Source organism: Solea senegalensis, linkage group LG1 (assembly GCF_019176455.1).
Source record: "Solea senegalensis isolate Sse05_10M linkage group LG1, IFAPA_SoseM_1, whole genome shotgun sequence".
In the NCBI taxonomy this organism is placed as follows: domain Eukaryota; kingdom Metazoa; phylum Chordata; class Actinopteri; order Pleuronectiformes; family Soleidae; genus Solea; species Solea senegalensis.
Window position 1 is genome coordinate 31975695 of NC_058021.1, and position 23072 is coordinate 31998766.

At 41.0% G+C, this 23072-nt stretch overlaps 2 protein-coding genes and 1 long non-coding RNA gene across 7 annotated transcripts; all 3 read right to left on the reverse strand.

Annotated features, from left to right (window-relative positions):
• Positions 1-1760: 1760 nt before the first annotated feature.
• Positions 1761-9682, reverse strand: adgrg2a (adhesion G protein-coupled receptor G2a). 5 transcript variants are annotated; one of them, XM_044033864.1, is made up of 16 exons: positions 9574-9682; positions 7146-9538; positions 6835-6953; positions 6545-6681; positions 6273-6459; positions 6004-6162; positions 5507-5629; positions 5282-5327; positions 5078-5181; positions 4863-4987; positions 4496-4764; positions 4274-4373; positions 3760-4046; positions 3559-3660; positions 3235-3345; positions 1761-1982 (listed from the first exon to the last, which is right to left on the reverse strand). In XM_044033864.1, the coding sequence occupies exons 2-16, from the start codon at positions 9448-9450 to the stop codon at positions 1882-1884; spliced, it is 4275 nt and encodes a 1424-aa protein (XP_043889799.1). In that variant the 5' UTR covers positions 9451-9538; positions 9574-9682; the 3' UTR covers positions 1761-1881. The 5 variants fall into 5 exon arrangements, with proteins under 5 accessions (XP_043889799.1, XP_043889532.1, XP_043889712.1 ...); XM_044033597.1 differs by lacking the exon at positions 9574-9682 and having other exon boundaries at positions 7146-9347; positions 9408-9556; XM_044033777.1 differs by lacking the exon at positions 9574-9682 and having other exon boundaries at positions 7146-8948; positions 9048-9556.
• A 1380-nt stretch (positions 9683-11062) lies between these two features.
• On the reverse strand, positions 11063-13517 carry LOC122767238. The gene is made up of 4 exons (XR_006360195.1): positions 13456-13517; positions 11498-11606; positions 11347-11408; positions 11063-11248 (listed from the first exon to the last, which is right to left on the reverse strand). It is a non-coding gene; the product is annotated as an uncharacterized LOC122767238 (long non-coding RNA).
• Positions 13518-13717: 200 nt separating this feature from the next.
• LOC122778739 lies at positions 13718-22352 on the reverse strand. Its single transcript, XM_044040868.1, has 6 exons — positions 21960-22352; positions 20542-20633; positions 19224-19549; positions 18122-18383; positions 13826-13906; positions 13718-13737 (listed from the first exon to the last, which is right to left on the reverse strand). The coding sequence occupies exons 1-6, from the start codon at positions 21977-21979 to the stop codon at positions 13718-13720; spliced, it is 801 nt and encodes a 266-aa protein (XP_043896803.1). The 5' UTR covers positions 21980-22352.
• Between the last annotated feature and the right edge of the window lie 720 nt (positions 22353-23072).

A 23072-nucleotide genomic window follows, 5' to 3' on the forward strand; every position in this document is an offset into this window, starting at 1 on the left:
TGCCCATTTTTCCATAATAACTTTCAATATCTGGCGGTTATTTCCATTTTTAGAAACTTATGTACAGGCGTTTTTCCAACTCTCTCCTCTCTGGTGACAAAGACTCTCCAGCTTCCTGGTTCAGGGCCAGCGAAATTTCGTTGGACTTTTTCCAATAACACAAACCATCGCGTAACTACGGTAACGTGCAAAGTGTGCTTGTGCATACGTTTCACCTGTGATATACGCATGGTGTGAGACATAGTAAAAGTACATCCAAAATCAAGTCAAAGTGCTGCCTTCTGATAATTAATATAAATAAGAGGCCTTTGGTTATAAGTTTGATTATTGTAATGTAAAAAAACGTGCTCCGATGAGTTTGTTCAAATGTGTAGACTAGCCATTTTTGCTCTTCTGGGTGGGCGGAGCTAATGGAAGTACTTTAGAAATGTGTTTGGAATCATGAGAGCAACAAGTGTACCAAGTTTGGTTAAAATCGGAACAACTAGGTGCGACTTAGACATGACAGAAAAAAAAATATATATAAAATTTAGCATTTAACGCAATTTCTCTCCCATTTTCTCTCGCATCAAAAATTCCTCAAGAAACTTTGGAGAAACTCATGTATAGCTTACCTGAAAATACAGGCGCTGAATGCTTTCTCACCAAGTAACCTGAAAAAGAGAGATGACAAAAAGCAAACTGTTTTGTAGGAGATGCACTTTGCTCGCACCCGTACATCAGAAACTTTGTGGGTTCGTCCAGTCGACTTTCATTCTTACCTTCCGTTGTTCAATGGTTCAACAGCTTAGAAGTCCTTAGAAGACCTTTAATCGTCGAACACGCTGCTCAACTTCAGCATCTGTCTGTGATTGACGCAGCGTTGGGCGTTGCAACGAAACGCTCCGTTGAATGTTGTGATGCGAGGACTGTAATTGGTGGTTGTTCCCTGTTGAGCAGGTTTGACTGAAGATCTTAAAAAAAAAAGGTGTCACGGAGAAGAGAAACTCTCTGACTCAAATGAGACTCAAGTGGACGACTGATGAAATGAACGTTTTATTATCATTATCCTCCTCCTTCATGGCACACACACGTTCTTCCACAAGGACATTTGTCCTCAATAATAAAAAAAGTATTTTCCTTCTGCCTAAAAAAATATATTTCATAAAAATCTAACAAAAAAAAAACACTGTACAGTAGCAAAAATAAAACAGTATCTGATCATAAATGAGGAATAAACTGTCATATACTCATCTAAAAAGACAAAGTTTTCCTTCAATACACGGAGTTAAAGGCAGAGATTCCTCATCAAAGTGCTTAAATATCTCTAAATCTAGAGGATAAATTCTGCAAATGTAATAATGTCTGTACATGATGGCGTATATATATATACATACATATATATATATATATATATATATATATATACACAAAAAAAGCATATTCTCTTCACAAGGAAGAAACACCAACTGTTGAAAGACAGTTAAATTGTCCCACAGACAAGAACGAATGCAATGTTGAAAGCCTTGCTCTTGGAGGTCAATTAAAAAAAAGCAACGGATATTCATTAACGTGTCGACGTAAATAGCTCACACGCTAAATGTTCACGGGAATGAAATGACTCAGAAATACGAGGCGAGTCCTCCCTCGTCATTGTCTGTGTCAAGTAAAAATTTGAGCAACTTCAGTCTTCAGTCATTTCTCGGACAATCCCGCGTCCTTCGCCGATCAGCAAGGAATTCTTTGAAGCCTGCAAAGATTCACTCTTGTAATTAAAGATGTTATTTTTTTTTTTCCTCCTGGTGTCGTTGGGGTTAGAGACCTCTCGTCTCTGTGTCCTCTCGGCTCAGTGAGCGGTTGGATAATTATGGTCATTACGAGCGAAACATCTTGACACGGCCGTCACTCCTCGCTCTCCTCTGACAGAGTCCGTCTGTGGAGCTCGTTATGGACGACGTCGCTATTGGAGCCCACGGAGATGCCGCTGTCTGCAAACACTGAGCCTGAAGAACACAGAGATACTTATATACCTACATCTTTTCCCACCTTTAATGTAAAAAAAAAAAAACTAATCATACAATAAGATGGTTTCTTCATGTGCACACCCTTAAATCAATACCTTTTGATTTGATTAGAGCATTCAGTCTTCCTGGCACATCTTGATATGGTAATATTTGCCAAGTCCTGCTTGTAAAAGTGTTCCAAATCTGTCAGATTGTGAGATCATCTCTACCCCCCATATTTAGTTCTGGGCTCTGGTTGGACCACAGCTTTTGGATCATTTGTTGACTTGGACATATGCTTGGCGTCATTGTCGTGTTGAAAAGATGTAATTCCTCTTAATCTCCAGCTTTGTAACAGACGCCTGAAGGTTTCGGGCCAAATGTTCATACTTTTCATACTGTAATTCCCTCCACTTTGACTAAAGCCCCAGTTCCATCCATCCATCCATCCATCCATCTTCTACCACTTTATCCTCCACAGGAGGGTCGCGCCAATCTCAGCTGACATAGGGCGATAGGCGGGGACAGACACCCCGGACAGTTCGCCAGTCAATCGCAGGGCCACATATAGAAAACAAACCACTCAACCATTCACTCTCACCTACGGTCAATTTAGAGGGAACAATTTACCCAATCCCCATATTGCATGTTTTTGGACTGTTTTTGTTGCTTCTTGCTGCCAAGTTGTCTTCTTGCTTCAAAGGCAAGAGTGCTACCAATACACCAATAGTGTGGGCCTACACCAGACATATCTTCTGGAATCGGGGCCAAAAAGCTCAACCTTGGTCTCACCAGACCATATTCACATTTGCCCACATGCTTTTGCAAATTTTAGCTTTGTAAGAAAAAGCTTCTCGGTCTCTTTGTAGCTTCCCTTACCAGTTTTCATCTTGTCTTTCCATTCATTCAAGCAATGTCCCATTGTTATATCCATAGAACACTGCTGTTCAACCATGAGGGATCTCTCTGCAAACCAAGGCTTTTGACTGAGTTACTGTCAAGGCCAGCTGAAATTGATTTGGGCTTGATCAGAGTCTCTTTAATTGACGGCAGGTGTGAACCCAAGAAGACTGAATGTTGAAATTAAACCAAAAAGGAGCTTCAGCAAAGTATGAATTTAAGGGTGTGCAGCCAGCTTATTGTAGGTTTCTTACAGATACGGATTTGTTTGTTTATCAATGTGAATTGTACAGGTCATAGGTCACATTAAAGGTGTGTGTATAATGTACATATAAGAATGCAGCAAACGTACCACTGGAGTTGGTGGTGACGGAGGAGCTTCGAGAGGTGGAGAAAGCAGCTGAGGTGATCCCCGTGTTCAGAGACGTGTTCCTGTTGTTTTGCGTGGCCGTTCGACTCCAGTCTGCACAAAAACATTTATGAAGACGTGTTTTGTACAAAACAGACACAATCCCCCACCTTTTCATGATGGTTTTTAGTTTGTTTATTCACCACTTTATTCACGTTATACCTTGCTTGAAGATTTCAGCTTCTTATATCAGTTTATTTGCGCTTATTTTTGTTGATTGTATAAAACATATGCCGAATTAGTCAAATAGTGAGGAAAAGGTCTCACCTGAGTTTTCAGCCAATCGCAGTCTCCCACAGCAGAGGTAAGTCCTCCACTGCCTGCGCACCGTCTCCTTCATCGCACAGTGGAAGACAAAGATCAGGAAACCTGCACGGGACAAATACAAATGGTCAGAAACACACGTCATGTGGTACGAACATGAGTCACTTTTCAGATTCAAACGCAGCAGACTCATTCGCGTGTGACCTTGAAAAGAGTTGAAAATGGTGAAGAGGTAAACGAAGGCGATGTAGGCGGGTCCCCAGGCGAAGAGGGCGAAGCCCCACGTGAGGCCGAGCAGAACCACGAGGCCGGTGACGCTGCGCACGTCGGCCAGCAGACCCCGGTTCGCCGGCTGGTTGTGAGGGTTCTGCCTCTTGACTCGGTGCAACTGGACCATGACGACGACGAAGACCACGAAGCACACGACAAAGATCAGGAGGAAGTACGCCACCACGCCCACATAGAAGGCGATGTCGTTGCGCAGCCAGCAGCTACAGGAGCAGAAAGGGGACAATGTTCATATATCCAAAGACACTTTTCCTCGCACAGATTTGAAAACGTGCCAGGAGCCGTTTCGGCCCCTGCCATTCGTGGCTCGGGCCCAAATTAAAAAATTTAAATGCATTATAGTCGAGTTTCGAATGTCCAATGATAAATCATGTATATGAACATAAATCTGTATTAATATAATAGTAAATAAGATTGAAATGTCACTTACAAGTCATCTGAGGTGCCATCTGTGTATCGTCCATATGTGACCACACCGTAGTTGTCTTTATTAACGGCTATTATGATGATCACAATGAGGAGAGGAATACCTAGAAACACCAGCAGATACATCACACTATATATACATATATATATATATATGTACACACACAAACTAGCCGTATTGATTTAACACTAACTACATGACGAACAAATGGTTTTTAGCACCTACCCCAGCCCATCAGCGAGAACTTGAGCATGTATCTGCTCATGTAAGGTGTGAAGACTTGGACGATGGTCAGGTACATGTGCACCGCCTCCAGTCCCGTCCAGGTGAACGTCGTCAGCAGGAAGTAGTGCAGAAAGAAGGCGGTGCTTATGCACAGCCCGACTGCCGGGTACAGCGCCAGCCAGCCGTCCAGTAGGAAGACGAGGTTGAGGAGTAAGTGGGACATGCAGAGCTGGACCAGGATCTTGGACGGAATGTCTCGGAGCAATTTACTGGACAAGGACAGTAAATTGTTCTTACTTTCTCAATTTAAAGCACTATAACATTTTTTTCTGTGATGAAGTAATAAAAAGAGATATTTGTTTCTTACTCAAATAGAAGGTACGTCAGCAAAGTGAAGGCGAGAAAAATGGCGGAGATTCCACAACCGATGTAGGTGATGAAAGTGAGGATTTGTGCATGCTCGCGGCTAAGGATTCCTTCTCTGGGTAAATCCTGTGACACAAATTTACAAACAGTCAACACATTTTTATACAACTGTGGAAAGACATTTCAGTTAATTCAATAAACAATGTTGTAACTGACCAGCAATATTGCAAATGAAGTCAGGTGGTTGCAGCTGCAGACGGTTTCCTCCTCTGTGGCGCTGATAACAAAACACCCGGCGGCGCTCCAGCCTCCTTTGTCACCTGAACAATAAAATATTGGCCCCCGAAATTCTCAAAACGGGGATATTCATACGCAAGGCAAAACTCTGCGTTTACACAACTTCACGTGTCACGGACTCACCGTTCAGAGAGAAGTCCCAAAACACGCAGGAGGCCGAGTAGTTTTCCTGAAAAAAAAAAGTAGGTTTATTTTCAAATGGAACGGAAGAAAACTTTATATGAAGAAAAGTGTTTAAAATTTATTAAGACCAGTAAGGCTACTAAATGTCTTACTTTTTTTCCCTTTTCTGCACAAATTAATCAATTTAAAGAATAATTCAAAGTTAATTTTTAAGTGCAAACTCACCGGTACTGGGTCGATGTTCCGGATGGTAAACTGTACGTCCTCAGACAAGTTGCTTATCGACAAATTGTAGACACTGGAGCCCAGAACTGGACCGACAAGGGTCGTGTTCTCCAGCGATTCATCCTGCATGAAAAAAAAGGAAAGTTTAAAAAGAAAGGTTGAATCTCATCAGAGAAAACTTGAGGGGACACTTATTTGCCACCACACAATTCATACATACGACAATGCAAATAATTATATCAAACTGACAGCTGCTGAGACAAAAGACCTTCTTAAATCCAAAAAGTGCATTGATGGAACGGAATCATTTTTTTTGTTTTATCCTTGTTCATTTATTTCAGTAATTACTTCGATCATCAAGATTTCCATCAAAAAAGACGTGTGTAAAACGTTCTTGCAAATGTCAAAGGATCTGAATTTTCTCAAATTCTTAAGCCAACAGAGTTGATTGAGTCAAGTGCAGATCCTTAGTCTGAAATTCAACAGAAATTCCATACCTGGAAAAGGGTATTTTTGGTGTAGAAAGTGAACTGGACCCTGCTGGCCTTTTTTTGCTGCTCAGGACTAAGACCTGAGGTAAGGGTGGACGGCAAGAACACGGACCCCAGAGCAGGAGAATCTGACCTCTTTACCCGGCTCCTGCTGTGATCATGGAGCTGTAAAAACCAAAATGTTAGCAATTGGTTACTGTAATAGTTCGTTAGGTAAGGTAAGGTATCTAAATTTGAGTCTTCAGGTGTAAGATCTTGTCATATTTCTCTACTACCTGGACATTATCGGTGTCGAAGATGTCGACAGATGTTGCTGGAAAATTGGTATTGTCCACTGTCATGACGGCCAGAACCAGTGACTCTGTAGAGAGGACCACTCTGTCTCCAGATGCTCTGACTCCAGAGGCTTTGGCTCCAGACACAACCAGCTTCACACCCACAATATCCACTATTTCAATCAATCTGTCAACAGGAAACAGTAAAACCACTCCAGTTATGTGAATATACTGTGTTAAATGGATGTAGTAGGTGGCCCTGTGAACTTTACCTGTTAGCAAAGGAAGAAAGAACTGCTGGGTCTCCTTCCAATAGGTTGCTGATAATGTTGAGGACTTTTTGTCCCACTGACTGAGAGATAGTGGGGCCATCTATTAGCTTCTCCAAATCCCAAACCAAATCCGCCACCTGGAACATCCATTTAATTTCAGACCTTACCTCCAAAAATGCCATGTTTACAATTCAAAAGAACAGACAATTTCACTAAACTTTTCTGGTTTCCCAATTAACCTTAATGGGGTTTATTTCTGTATGAGATGAAGGAAATTGGTGGAGCTTTACCCGAGTGGATGTCAGCTGTGACACGTCCTGTGTTTGGTCCAGCAGCTCATCTGCTAGCGTTTCTAGTTCCTCTTGGGATAAAGTTGTCCCTGCAACTGTTGTAACAGAAGTCCCTGTGCCTTGGATGAGAGTGAGGAAATTGTAAACAAACCAAAAATAAAGCACTATCACCACAATGTCCCATTCAAATGAGTATTTCTGTACATTCTTCATTAATTGCTCAACCCTCAAACCATACAAAATTACTGATCAAACTAAAAGAAGCTTCAGTCAGATAAGATATAGTAAATACTGAAATAACATTTACATACCGATCACTGTTGTTGCTGTGGTTTTCGTAGTGATGGTAGATGTTGTGGATGCCTCAGGAGACCTGGTTGCAGTTGTCCTGGTGGTGGTAGCAGTTGTGCCAGTTGTTGTAGATGTTGCGGACACCTCAGCAGTAGTGGTGTTCATATCAGGTCCTACCATTGTAGTAGTGGTAATAGTGGTGGTTGCGGTTGTAGCAGAAGCATTAGCGGCTGTAGATGTAAAATTAACTCTCGGGTCGGTAGTCGTAAGTGTGGAGTTGGTGGATAATCTGCTTGTGGTTGTACTCTGGTTGAAGCTGACTCCAGATGTTACATTGCCACTGGCAGCTGTGGAGGCACTGGTGTCATTGTTGGTGGATGTTGTGGCACTGTGGGTCCCACTAGGAGTAGTGTGATTTGTGGTTTGGTTGTTTAGCGGGGCTGTTGTTGGTTTTGTGGTGTTGTTGCCAAAAGAAGTCATGTATGTTGTTGCATTATTTACAGTTACATTGGCCCAAGAGACAGTAGTAGTAGTAGACACAGTTGTGTTTTTGTAAAGAGCTGTTGTGTTCTGTTGTGTTGTCCTGGTGGATGCAGCAGTTACTGTAATTGTCGTATTCTCAACCATTGTGTGGTTGCTAGAAACTGTAGTTACATTGTTCACTGTTGTGTAATTGGGAGAGACTGATGTGTAGTTGTTTGTAGCTGTTGTGTAATTATTTGTGACTGTTGTGTTCCTGTTGGTGGCTGCAGTTACATTGTTCGCTGTTATGTAATTGGCTGAAGTGGCCGTGTAATTATTTGTGGCTGTTGTGTAATTACTGGTGACTGTGGGTATATTATATCCTGTTGAGTTACTGTAAGAGGGTGTTGTGTAATTGTTGGCAGCTGTAGTCACATTGTTGTTTGTTATGTAATTGGTAGATGTTGTGGTGTAATTTGTAGTGGCTGTAGTTACATTGTAATCTGTCATGTAAGTGGGAGGGGCTGTTGTGGAATTGTTTGTGGTTGTTGTGGAATTGTTGGTGACTGCAGTTGTGTTGTTCTCTGTTGTGAAATTATTGGCAGTTGTAGTCACGTTGTTGTTTGTTATGTAATTGGCAGAAGTGGCTGTGTAATTGTTGGTGACTATGGGTGTATTATATTCTGTGTAATTTTGACTGGCTGTAGTTACATTGTTTTTTGTTATGTAAGTGGGAGAGGCTGTTGTGTAATTTCTGGAGGCTGCAGTTGTGTTGTTCTCTGTTGTGTAATTGGGATAAGCTGTTGTGTAACTATTGGTGTCAGCAGTTGTGTGGTTCACTGTTGTGTAGTTGGGGGAGGCTGTTGTGTAATTGTTGGTGGCTGCAGTTGTGTTGTTCTCTGTTGTGTAATTGGGATAAGCTGTTGTGTAACTATTGGTGTCAGCAGTTGTGTGGTTCACTGTTGTGTAATTGGGAGAGGCTGTTGGGTTAATGTTGGTGGCTGCAGTTGTGTTGTTTCCACTTGTGTAATTGGGGGAGGCTGTTGTGTAATTGTTGGTGGCTGCAGTTGTGTTGTTCCCTGTTGTGAAATTGGGAGACGCTGTTGTGTAATTGTGTGTGACTGTAGTGTAGTTGTTAGTGGCAGTTGTTGTGTTGCTCCCTGTTGTGAAATAGGGAGAGGCTGATGTGTAATTGCTGGTTGCTGCAGTTGTGTTGATTCCTGTTGTGTAATTGGGAGAGGCTGTTGTATAATTGTTGATCATTGCAGTTGTGTTGTTCCCCGTTGTGTAATTGGGAGATGCTGTTGTGTAATTGCTGGTTGCTGCAGTTGTGTTGTTCCCTGTTGTGTAATTGGGAGAGGCTGTTGTGTAATTGTTGGTTGCTGCAGATGTGTTGACTCCTGTTGTGTAATTGGGAGAGTCTGTTGTGTAATTGCTTATTACTGCAGTTGTGTTGCTCCCTGTTGTGTAATTGTTTGTGGCTGTAGTGTAATTGTTGGTGGCTGCAGTGGTGTTGTTTTCTGTTGTGTAATTGGGAAAGGCTGTTGTTGAATTATTTGTGGCAATTGTGTTATTATTAGTAATTGTGGGTGCATTATATCCAGTGGTGTGATTGTTAGAAGCTGTAATTGCATTTTGTCTTGTTGTGTTCCTGTTGGAGGCTGTAGTGTAATTGTTCGTGGGTGCAGTTGTGTTATTATATGTTGTGTAATTGGGAGGGGCTGTTGTGTAATTGCTGGTGGCAGCAGTTGTGTTGTTCTCTGTTGTGTAATTGGGAAAGGCTGTTGTTGAATTGTTTGTGGCTGAATTAGTGTTGTTCCCTGTTTTGTAATTTGGAGAAGCTGTTGTATAATTGTTGGTCATTGCAGTTGTGTTGTTCCCTGTTGTGTAATTGGGAGATGCTGTTGTGTAATTGCTGGTTGCTGCAGTTGTGTTGATTCCTGTTGTGTAATTGCTGGTTGCTGCAGTTGTGTTGCTGTTGTGTAACTGGGAGAAGCTGTTGTGTAATTGCTTATTGCTGTAGTTGTGTTGCTCCCTGTTGTGTAATTGGGAGAGGCTGTTGTGTAATTGTTTGTGGCTGTTGTGTAATTGTTGGTGACTGCAGCTGTGGTGTTCCCTGTTGTGTCATTGTTAGAAGCTGTACTTACAATTTGTCTTGTTGTGTTCCTGTTAGAGGCTGTAGTGTAATTATTGCTTGCTGCAGTTGTGTTGTTCCCTGTTGTGTAATTGGGAGAGGCTGTTGTGGAATTGTTGTTGGCAGCAGTTGTGTTGTTCCCCTGTTGTGTTGGGGAGGCTGTTGTGGAATTGTTGGTGGCAGCAGTTGTGTTGTTCCCTGTTGTGTAATTGGGAGAGGCTGTTCTGGAATTGTTTGTTGCTGTTGTGTAATTATTAGTAATTGTGGGTGTATTATATCCTGTTGTGTTATTGTTAGAAGCTGTATTTGCAATTTGTCTTGTTGTGTTCCTGTTGGAGGCTGTAGAGTAATTGTTGGTGGCTGCAGTTGTGTTATTTAGTGTTGTGGAATTGGGAGAGGCTGTTGTGTAACGGTTTGTGGCTGTTGTGTTCCTGGTCGTGGCTTCAGTTAGATTGTTCTCTGTTGTGTTATTGGGTGAGGTCGTTGTGAAATTGTTGGCAGCTGTAGTAACATTGTTGTTTGTTATGTAATTGCCTGAAGTGGTCATGTGGTTGTTTGTGGCTGTTGTGTAATTGCTTGTAACTGTAGGTGTATTATATCCAGTTGTTCGATTAATAGAGGCTGTAATTGGAATCTGTCCTGTTGTGTTCCTGTTGGAGGCTGTCGTGTAATTGTTGGTCACTGCAGTTGTATTGTTCCCTGTCGTGTCATTTGGTGATGATGTAGTGAAATTGAGGGCAGCTGTAGTCACATTGTTGTTTGTTATGTAATTGGCAGATGTTGTGGTGTAATCTGGAGGGGCTATAGTTACATTGTTATTTGTTATGTAATTGGGAGATGCTGTTGTGTAACTGTTGGTGAATGTTGGCGTATTATATCCTGTTGTATGATTGTTAGAGGCATTAGAGGTTATTACAATTTGTCTTGTTGTGTTCCTGTTGGTGGCTGCGGTTACATTGTTGTCCGTCATGTAATTGGGAGAAACTGTTGTGACATTGTTTGCAGCTGTAGTCATATTGCTTGTTACATAATTGGTAGATGTTGTGGTGTAATTGTTGGTGACTGTGGGTGTATCAAATCCTGTTGTGTTATTGTTAGAAGCTGTAATTGTAATGGGTGTTGTTGTGTTACTGTTGGAAGCCGTAGTCACAATGTTGTTTGTTATGTAATTGGTAGATGCCGTGGTGTAATTGTTAGTGGCTGTAGTTACGTTGCTCCCTGTTATGTAATTGGCTGAAGTGGTTGTGTAATTGTTTGTAACTGTGGGTGCATTATACCCTATTGTGTTCCTGTTGGAGGCTGTTGTGAAATTGTTGGCAGCTGTTGTCACATTGTTGTTTGCTGTGTAGTTGGATATGTTGGCGGCTGTAGTGTAATTGTCGGTGGCTGTAGTTATATTGTTCTCTGTTATGTCACTGGGGAAGGCTATTGTGAAATCGTCGGCAGCCGTAGTCACATTGTTCTCTGTTGTGTAACTGATATTTGTGCTCACTGTTGTGCTGGCTGTTGTGACTGCACTGTTTCCACCTGAAGTGCAGACAAAAGACAGACAATGGTACAGCAGCTGAGGCAGCAGCCATGAATTCAAGAGAACAGACATGGGTGTGGGTGGTTTGAGTACTCACCACTGCACGATCCCACCGCAGTCTGTGGATCTGGCCTGCTTGAGTTGAGGTCTAAGATGGAGCTAGTTGATGTACAGTAAGATTTGATACAATAAGTATGCATGCACACCAAAGTATACAGTGAATATCGGGACAAAACCAAAATCCTCACCATTCAAACATGGAGCTTGTGTCATTCTGACAGATGTTATCCAGAGACGATGTGAAACTACACCTCACAAAGTTGTTGCCAGAATTCAGGTCCTCACACAGATTTCGACCTGTAACAAAACAAAACAACCTGCTATGAGCTAACACTGAACATGTGTTCTTGTGTTAATTTAACTTTTACTACACTAGGAAGTCACACTGTCTCAACAGTGTCAGAGCCTTCTGCACAGTAGCCAATTTATTGTTTTACTGTCTTTTATTGTTTGTACTTTTTTATTTGTCATGTCTGCATACAGCACTTGGACCAACTGTGTTGTCTCTAAAGAGCTTTATAATAAATAAAGTTGGATTGGATTGGACTGGAATTCACAGTAGGAAAATTACAGTCGTAACTTGTCAAATGAATGATGGCTGAATTCCATTTAGCCTTCTCAGTTTCACAGTGCATGCTGGTTTACTGTCACACTGTCATGACAAGAACTGAACAGAGCCATCCTTCATGTGTTCAGTTAAAGGAATACCGCACCAATTTGCATTTTGCTTTGTATTACTAGAATAGGGGTAGTATTTTTTAAAAGTTGTGCTTCCCAACCTCAGTTTCCCCCCCGAGTCGAGAAGTATTTTCATTCTTTTTTTTGTTACGTGCCCACTAGTGACACTTGGTCTGAGCCTTAGGTCCGAGGCTTGAAACTGCAACGCTAATTCCGCACTTTTTAGACCCACTCGTAGGGGGGCGGGACCTCATTCCCACAATTTAAACCGCGTCTTTGCTAACAGTTATGCTAACAGGACCAAGTGTCAAAGAAGCCAAACGTAAATGACAAATAACACGAGATAATGACAGAAAGTAGTTTTACGCAAAATAACAAAGTATCACAAACATGTTGATAATGACATTTAGAATCACATTTCAGCACCTAAGGAGGTGCATCTCATTTGGATCAGTGAGCCAATGAAAATGTAACATGTCGTTTGTATGTAAAGTCTGAAAGAGTCTACAACAATTAAGGACTTTACCTCGATGTATAATTAGAATTTTTATGTGAACACATAATATTTCATAGAATTGGTATTGGGGGAAAAAGTGTAATTCAGGAATCAGTATTAAAGTACAGATATTGATATGTATACAGAACTGAAAATTGGATGATTTCAGATTGCGCAAAAATGTACGGCGCGAGTCGAGGAAGGAGCTTGAGTGAAATTAAATGTTTGTCACATTCTGTGCTTTTGTGCTTTACAACCCTCTTGTTTGTTTTTTTTATAAAAGACCTTGACAGTGACAAATTAAATTCTAGTTAAAAGGGTGCCATCACGCACGCACACACACACACACACAGGCTTGTGCCTTCCTGCTGATGCTTTGCATATATGCACAGGTATGTTTGAATAAACGTCTGCGTCTGTTCATACTTAAATAACAGAGTCTTTGTGTTAAAGCCATATCCAGTTTTGTTGCATAATATATGCAATTTAAATGCTTTCAGTATAATAAATAAGAGTCTACAAAGCGCTTTAACAGACCGCCAAAAAAGCCAAACAAGACGACAGACAAAAAAACAAACAAAGGTAACAACAAAGAATGAAAAAAAACTATAATAATAACACTGGTAATAAAAGATTAGAATAAATAAAACTCTTAAAAAACAAAGGTTTAGAGCCGTAGGATATAACAACTAATATACGGGTCAAGAAAGGGGTCAAAAATAAATAAAAAGACATGGTGTTTTATTAAGTGATTTGTTGATTATTAACTGTTGTATTTTATTTTATAAATTGTGTTAAATCCTCTTGGAAACAAGTAATCTGTCTCCCTGGGTTTTACCCTGACAAATAAATGTGTCTAAATGTACTGCTATATGCAGTATGTGGCTGTCGCACTTGTACTTGTAATATACTTATATATATATACTATACTGTGTTCTGCACGGTGACTGACTCACTGTAACAAACACTCACCAACTCTCTTCACTGCTCCAATGATTCCTATCCTCACACTTCCAGTTTGCTGCAGTGCAGAAACTGCGTCCTGCTGCATTTCACACGCTGAGGCGGCGCGGCTGAGCTGCAGCAGCACACTGCAGGTCGTGTTCCTGGAAACATTAAGTTCACACACTCTGCTGTGAAGAGGTAAAAACTCTTACAGTGAAGAATAAAGCAAATAAATAAATGAATAAAAGAAACACGCCGACGTCGATGTTACCTTATGCTTGTTTTGACGCTACAGGAAATCTCGACGACCTGCAAAGAGGACGAGAGGAAGCGTTGCAGTTACGGGAGACATAAAAAGGTGGGATCAACGTTTCCCGTTTTCCTGAAACATACTGACCACAACGCTTTGGACTTTCTGACAGAAATCTTGCCTCTCGGATGATGTAGTTAAATTTTGGCAGCTCAATGCTTGTGACACCTGAGTGGAAAGACGGAAAGATTCAATTCAATTCAATTCATTCAGTGAAGTTTCTTTTGTCTTTCTTACGCCTCCACGTGACAAACCTGAGATTAAACTGCACAAACTGAGCTTTAACTGGAAGATATTTGCATTATTATTATTATCAGATAACAGCGTAGCCACTTCTCCACTGGCGCTGCAGTTGGAAATTCTGCACATGGTGCTTAGAAAATGTTTTAGTTTGCTGGCTGCAATACCAAACTGTTAAGAGTTCCACTCACTGCAAAGTTTCAAAATGAACACAAATGATTGGTAACTTTTGAGTTTTGCTACAAGGAAAAATATGGTGGTTTCATCAGAGCTGGTGTTGTTTTGAAGCATTCAAGTAAATTCAGTGATTGCCCTGCCCTATAATAACTTTAGCATATTTAATTCTTTAAGCCGACAGAGATTTAAAGTGGATCTCCGTGTCAGTCTAAAACATTTGCCGAGCTGAATTTCAACATATTTCTGCTGCTATTCTGCTGTGTTATTTCTGGGTATCAGCCAGGGATGGGAACTATGACGCATGTACGCAGCATCAAGGAAAAGCTCGAGTCCAACTGAAGGTTCACATGCAGTAAGAGCTCGGTTCAGTGGCGGTTACTGGTCTGTTCTGCTCTCTGTTTTATAGAAAATGCTCCGTGTTTTTGGACCTTACTCCGGTGTCATGTATATTTCTACGCTGTCAATCAAAAGGTTCCGCCTTTCATACAGTTTCTCCAGTCAACCCTGCCAGAGACGCTGAGCTTCCCTGGAAGTAATGATTGCGCCGGATTTCATCGCGGTGACAAAGAAACCTATTCTGGGCTGTCTCGTGTTCGATCAAAGCTTGAGCTTCTACCGAGTTTAATGCGCCGAATTTACGAGGAGAAAATCGTGTCCGACGATTCTGATTCGGAACAAACATTCATGTAGTTTATCGCCTTAGTTATGACATGTAAATACAGCGGTACATATTTAAGAGGAGCTTCCCTGTGCTGTCTTAAGTCGTGTTCACGCCAAGTGGAACGCTTCGTTACATGACAGTACGTATTTGTTTTGCAATAACCGACTGTTTCGGTATCCTTCCCTTGGCTTAAAATGGCACAGTCCAGTAACTCCCTTGCGACCGGTGTTTCTTCAACGCCCGTGGTCTATTGTCATTTGTTTGACACTTTGTTGTGGGATGTCCTCTATTGTTGTCTGTTGTGTTGCTGTCATCACACCGGTACAACGTCTAGCTACATATCTCACCGACGCAGCCATCAGTCTACTCAGTAAAGGTCTATGATTTATGTCATGTAACGGTACTGAATGTTTCTTTCCAAAGCCAAAGTCCTGACGTGCAAAATGAGACACAATTAACGCCGCTACTGCTCTAGATTGTGTGAGCGAGTCATTGCCATCTCTGTTGCCAGTGACACAGTAAACAACGGAAAACTTGTTAACTGCCACTATGTCATTTAATTATATTAAATTATACCAACAACACAAATGGGGACAGTCTGTGACAGCGAGGATGTGTCATCTATGTTTAGCAATTTCAATAGTTACCTGTTCAATTCAAAATTAATTCCAGGTGAATCATGGGGCTGGAATGTACCAGCATTTGAGGCAGGAATTGCAGACTGCTTTTACGAAATGTTTCCGTGCCAGAAAGACTCGTTTGTGACGGGTGGAACATTTAAAGTCATGTCAAAACAAAAGGGTGGTGAGAATTAATCAAACTTTTATTCTCACCTGGTTTTCCACTTCTGCTTCATGTACGTTCGCGCTGGTGTTGACGACGCGTATGAACATCCAAAAGAAAGCAGCTGGAGAAAGAAAGTGAACTTGACACCAATGTGAAAGATAAAAACCCATCATAATGGGACAAAGAAGTGACTATTTCTCACTGTTGTTGGAGCAGAGTTGGCTGACGTCACAGTTTATGAGGGAGGGATCTAAAGAAAAGACAACATATGAAAAGGGCAGATTCTTTTTTCACCAGCGACACAAATTCCAAATGATATTACTCAGATGCACTAAATGGCTTCTCTGTGAAGTACGGCTGGGGCGATGATACCATAACTATATATATATCGTGACAGACTTCCGCGATAGGGTTGATTTTGGGGTCACATGCATTACCCAGGACAGTTTTACAACACGTTTATGATAGAACGCCTGTAAGCAAGTCCTGGATGAGGCTTGTTGAAGAAACACAGGTACTGTACTGTATTTGGACTAAGTGTCCCCGATGTCAGACCTGTTGTTGTTTATCTAATATTTACGATCACGTGATCAGTTTCTTTCTACCCCATCAACTCCCTGTTGTTCTTGAGAGGAATGAAGCCTGACTAAATTACACTACCAACAAACTTATTTGACCGTCTTTGTCGCTCACACCCTTTTGGATTACACATGTTCAACGCGTGTAATCCAAGTGAGCGACAGTGTCGTGTGATAAAGAATCAAAAGGTTTGGTCTCATTAACATGTTCTCAGGTAGATAAGATACAAGATACACAGGAACAAGACAAATGCAAATGTTCACACATTAGCATACATGACAATGTTACCATTGTGTTGTTCACATTTTTGCCATCATTCTATTTTATGTTGGACAAAACAACCACAGGTCGCTTTCATGTAATGGTACCACAAAAAACTGCCTGAAATAATGGCTAGTTGTACTTTTCTTTTGTTATTTTGCATAATTTTCTGTCTCATGAGGACGACTGGTCCACGCAATGACAGAACTTCAGTTGTTGGTAACTCAAGGTGCTTTAAGTTCATGGAAGATAAAAGTCCTGTGAGAATCAGGAGGACTAAATACACCATTAATGTAAAGAGATGCTTACCAGGCGACGATGAGAACGATCGTCCAGATGGCGATGTGATTGCTGAAACAACACATTTAGTCAGTAAACAAAGTCTATCTTCAGAGGGGGTAAGCTCAAGAAAATTGTGTTTGTCAAAGAGTCAAGAAATCAATGTAATGGTCTGCATGCACGGGTGTGAGTCACCTGAGGTTGCAGCATTAGGATTTCCTCCAGCCGCAAAACGTCTCAATCGTCTATGTTCTACAGAGACATGAAAACATGCAACATTCAACATGCTCTACATACAGTACATGCAAAACTACTGTTAGAAAAGAAAAAGGTTGAATTTTAAGGTTTATTTATATATATTTAAGTACTAAAATGTGACATTGACTGGTTGGTCAGAGACGCGATGTCGTCATGAGCGCGAACAATGCAGAACTGTAGAAAAAATCCTGACTTAAAAATCCTGAAAACATGCGTTAATCTCCAACATTTAGCAAAGGAAATGTCTAAAATCTCAATATTTAATAGCGGAGTCTGGTGTATTCACTGCAACAGCACTGCCAAAAGCCGAAAGTGCCATAATTCTTTGTGTATGCACTCACTACAGTCTTGGAACAAAGAAAATGCTAATATGGAATATTGCGGCGCTGATCACCTCCGACAAACGTCGCTGCCAAACGTCAGATCTTAATACATAAACCACATGTTTGAATTCTAAATGACTAATTTATAGCCTCAAATGATGTTAAAACTTTGTTCCGGAACACAGAAAAATATTTATTTCAGATTTATATTTATATTATCTGCTGCTATGCTCCGCTGAAATGTATTCTGGGATACATGGCCATCCCAAGTACGCTTAAGTCACCTCCGATGCGTACTTGGTAAAAATGGGCGGAGCAAGAACACTTCCGGGTTTGAGAACCGTCCTCGCTGTTCGCTTACTTGAGAATTGGAACAGCACTTGGACTGAGGCTGATGACGTTTTAACAAGTACGGGAGTACGCAAGTACGCAAGTACGCACAAGTACACACAAGTATGGATATTGAGAAATGGCCTCAGTCACTGAGCCCCCAAGTAGTTTTACCATTGAAGGCACAAGATCTCACAGTCCACTACTATCTCATGCAGCAATTAAATTAGAAAAAAAAAATGAAAGCACAGACTGGAAGAACAGGATAAGTTACATGTTATAGAGTTTCCTTTCAGTAGAATGCAAACATGCTATTATGTTTTAGCTATAATTAGCCTTTTGCATTCATGAACTTAATAATGAAAGGATGTAAAGGTCTACCTTGCATTGTGTTTTAAATGCAGTTAAGGGCTATGCAGCTTGATTAAAGACAAAATCGCTGCATGGATGAGATCAAGATGGGGTTCATGCACGCACGGCTTTTCTCACCACACGAAAGGCTGGGATCTTTCTTCACGGCTTTGGAATTTGTCACATGCCAGTATTGAGCATTCCAGCCAATGACGGTTCCGTCCTCACAGGCGCCATGCTTGCTCGAATCTGCCCACATTCGGAAAAGGTACAGCTCCACGCTTCCGAGTTTGCCTCCCCGGGGTCTGTTTGTGGTACCACAGCCCAGCCAGAGGCGACCAGAGGGGGGTCGGAAGGCCTGAGCGATAACAGTTCTCTCTGCCACCACCGTCCCATTAACCTGGAACAGGAATGCACGTGGATCACAGATGTCAAATAAGAAGAGCAATCAAAGGTTTTTAAGGTAAGATATCCTTGAGGTTTTTGTGATTAAGCAAGCATTATTTGTACTTCCTGTAATGTAGAGACATACCACCTGTCTATTCTAAGCATGTGTACATATACATACTCAGTTCGAATGCACCATTAAACATATCATTTACAATAATGTGGAATTTTAAAGAACATTTTCAATAACTTGGATAAAATAAAAATTCTATCTCTTATTATAATTATATATATATATTTACTTTACTTTTGAGGCATTTGGTACATTGTACCATTACTTCTACATACTGTATATACTGTATTATTATTATTATTGGATGGATAGACAGACAGACAGACAGACAGATTTTATTAATCCGATTGGGAAATTGTTCAATTACTTAAGACATTTTGCATTCAAGAGGTGTTTGCGAGTACATACTTTCCTGATATTGTTACTTCAAGTACTTTAACCAGGTGCGAAGCTACGTCACTATGGAATCATAACCTTGGATCTGCAGTTGTTGCAACCTCACACACACAACACAAGTGCTAAAATGATCAAAAGAATGCACAATAGATTATCAGTGCCACATTTCCCTCACAGTGGCTTTGCTGTTTGTTGCGTGTGTAGGGCGTGGATTCCGGAGCTTTGTCTGGCTGAGTCAGAAATACCAGTTTGACCTACTTCATTGGCCCAAGTATCAAAGCGAGTCTAAAAGCACTAATCGCATTCCAAAAAGTTTAGATAACGTCATTTCAGTGCACCCACAATTGCTATTGCCATTGCTTTGTGTACTTTAAGCAATATTACCTCCAGACTGAAGGAATTGCGTGTTGCGTCCCTCCTGAGACAAACTCTGTGCCAGTCGTTTAGTGACAACTGTACAGGAAACCGATGTCGGACCTTTAGCAGCCACCCGTACAGCGCCCAGTCATCTCCCTCCAGACCCAGCTCAGGCTTGGGCGCGAAACCGGTGCTGTAAGAGAAGGCCACCCAGGCTCCAGGCTTCACCACGCGGATGTCCATGCACACGGTCATCTGTCTGAGCAATGGCTTGGCTGTCCTGTCTCGCAGGGTCCAGTGGTTGTCACAGCCATTTAACACTGCCTTGGTGTCCCCAAAAAAATAGCTAAGTGCTGGAATGACAGCAAGGAGCACAGAAGGGTGTTTAATGTTACTGCATGAATGCTCTTGAAGCTATGAAAAGTCCCAGAAAGCACAACAAATGGATCTTGAGTTCATAAGATACAGTATTTCAATCCACTAGATAGGAACAGAGTGACAGAGGGTGAGAGTGCAGAAGTGGAGCCAAGTGCAGAAAGAGATCGTGCAAGCGGACGGGGTAAGGTAAGTGCTAGGACAGAAGATGCTCTTGGAAGAGCTGGGTCTTCAAGAGCTTCTTGAAGATAGACAGGGATGCCCCGTGTTTTGGTAGCACTCGGTAGATCATTCAACCAGCGTGGAACGATGATTGAAAAGAGTCTGGATTGTCTTGTGCGGGGTGTTGGCGACAATCCTTTGATGAACGGAGTAGTCGAGAGCATTTAAGTATTTAAAGTATTTAAGCATTTTGTAGGCTAGCATCAGGGATTTGCTAAGGGTAGCCAGTGGAGCTCAGTGACCAATATCAGTTAGAAAGATCTTGTTTTGTTAAAAATGCAAGGTACAGATGAAATTACTAGCTTGTATTGTTTGTTTGAATTGATTTAATTGGTGCAGGAAAAACCCCACTACTCTTGGGCCTGTACCGCATGTTTCCTCATTGAGTTATCTTGGTGTCTTGTGTGTGAAACAATTACACTTTCATGAACTTTATGGCAGCTTTGTATGTCAATTTGTCTCTTTGGATCCAAAGAACATTTGAAATCTGGTAAGTGGTAAAAAAAAAAAAGGTGGTCACCCCATTTTGGCCACGTAAGAGTGACGTTTGTGCAGTGTCAAAACACTCCCGCTATCTCGCAAGGTTAACAAAATTATTAAATCCAGGTTAACATCAAAATTAAATAATTTCTTCCCCAGAAAACTGATCAATGTCAACCAGATAGATGCCACCAAAAACACGGCCTCCTTGGCAGAGGTGACAGAATGCCTCTTTTATAAAATAAAAATAACTTTTTATAGTAACCACCTGTGGGTGGAGCTGCTGCCAGCAGCAGGAGCCAGATGATGAGATGGAAACGGTGTGCCCATGTCCAACGTCCATCAAAGCCATACATCCTCCTGGAAACACAAGGTGATGCAAATTCAGATTGAATTCACTTTGACCGTTTGCTTTCATGTCAGTCTGTAGCAAATATTCAAATTTCACTCCATGTGTCTTTGCCAGCTTCCTCTTTCCACACTGTGTGTGACAGTCTTCCTCTTTTATGTCGTCTGCCATGGGACCACACATAACATCTCCTTTAAAGTTGGGAAACGAAAACGATCTAATTTTATCTCTGGCTTTTGTCTGGGACACAGGGATCGTCTCCAGGGCAGGGCCGGACACAAGAGCTTTGGTTACACCTAGCTTCACAAGTTACAGTTTATTGTTGTATTTTTTCGATTCACCTCATTTTACACCAATAAAGTGTAGATACAATGGAGTACAACACGATACACACAACACTCTGTCACGCAGATGCTGAAAAAAAAAACTTTTCAATTCAATTCAACACGGAACAGTACATGTTTTTGAACGTGAATAGAATGTGATGTAAGCATTCAATTGCCATGAATACTCTTCATTGTTTATCTTTTACTGATACATCTGAAACAGAAGTAAAGATGTGAGCTATGAAGACAAATGATGACATTTAAATATGCTACAATAGGCTCTGTGAGGCACTGCAGAAATGGATTATATATTTCATTGAATTTCACCCTAAAGGTATTTGTACATGTTATAAAAATGAGTCTTAAAATATGTGCAGTATGTCTCTTTTGGTTATCTACAATAATTTAAAGCAAATCATTTTCTGGAATTCACAGGGTTAATAATAATAATGTAATAATTCACAATACTGTACTTTTGTTTTACTTTTACTTTTTTTACAGTTAAATACAGAATCAGTTGGACACACAGAACTGTCTTTTTGGTTTTTTAACTTTTAACCGTAGACACATTGCAACACGACTGCTATCGACTGGTATCACTAACGTGTAGGAAAATTATTAGGAAATGATGTGGTTAATTTGTTTATTTTTATTTAAATACACAAGGCTTTACATATCTACCAAGTAAAACAGCATAAGCAGCTTTTAATTTACTTAGTTACTGGTTTACTTTACTTTGTTTACAGAGAGTTCTTAATTTTACTATTTTATCTGTCTAATTCATTATTCTGGTAATTTTTTATTGTTGAACAAGAACAATATCTATGCCTCATCAGAGTAAAGGAACACTGTCTGTCTAAACATTGTGGTGACACAGAAGCTTTGTGGCCATTTTCATTCTTCAGCATTTGTTCCCACAGTCTGACTTGATATTATATCAATGATATTATGTATTTTTTGAGTACTTGTGAGAGTTTGGGGGAAGAAAAGAAAAGTATTTCAATGACTTACCTGACGCTTTTCAAATGCATCTGTAGGGTTTAATCGTATGTGTGTATTAAGTGAGTCCTATGGAGGACTGATCATCTTCAGTCTGGACACACATTGCCCGTGTCTCACGATCATCCTGGTATTCTCATTCGCGGAGTTCCAAATTTGGCAATTTTCTTCTCTTCTCTTCTTCTCTCTGTTTTTTTGTCCCCCTTGCTGCTTCCTGGTGTCCTTTCCTTGCTTCCTTGTCCCTTTCCCCTCAGTTGCTCCACATTGTTCCCTGCTGAATCCACCTGTCCTCTTTCATAAAAGCATCGTCTGCGGCGTGTCGAGTTGCTTGTGGGGACTCGCAAATTGGGAGATGTGATTTCTGCCCGAGGTAAACAGTTAACTAAATAACAACACACCTCCACCGGGGAGTAAAAGGAAGGAGGAGTCAGGTGAATAGAGAATAAAAGTTTGGTAGTGCTGACGTATTTGAAAATTCTACATTTTTATATGTGTAGTATATAACCCCCCTCCTCTCAGTATGACAGGGGTGCAGCAGAAGACAGTTCCTGAACTATTAGACCTTTGTCTCGTGTGTGAATGTATGTTTAAACAGTTTTCAACAAAACCTACAGTTGACAAACTGGTTGAACGTCTCCTGTCCTTTCCTTTTGTGTCTTTTACACACACAGACACACAGAGTTGTGAACATGAAGAATGGCATCCACGGGGTGCACATTAATTGAAGCCAAACAAGATAGTAGAAGCGTCAGGGCGACACTTCTCTTCCCCAACACAGTGTCGTCCACTTGTCAGTAAGACCTGTGTTGGCATTACTGACCTTGTGGGGACCGGTACTCACAGCCACTTAACGGGGACACGATGCCAATCCTCATAACATACACCATTAAATATGTACAGAATGTATGGGTGTGTACTTGTGTGTACATATATATCTCTTCATAGGAACCAAATTATTCAGAAACCAAGGGAAGTGAGGACATTTTTGGCAAGTCCTCGCAACTTTTAGAGGACGTTTTAGGGTTAAGACTTTTCTTAGAAATAAAACTGAGCTGTACCCATTTATTGTTTTAGGTAAATTAGGTTTATTTGACTTGTAAGTTGTGTTTTTATCAAGTGTAGTTT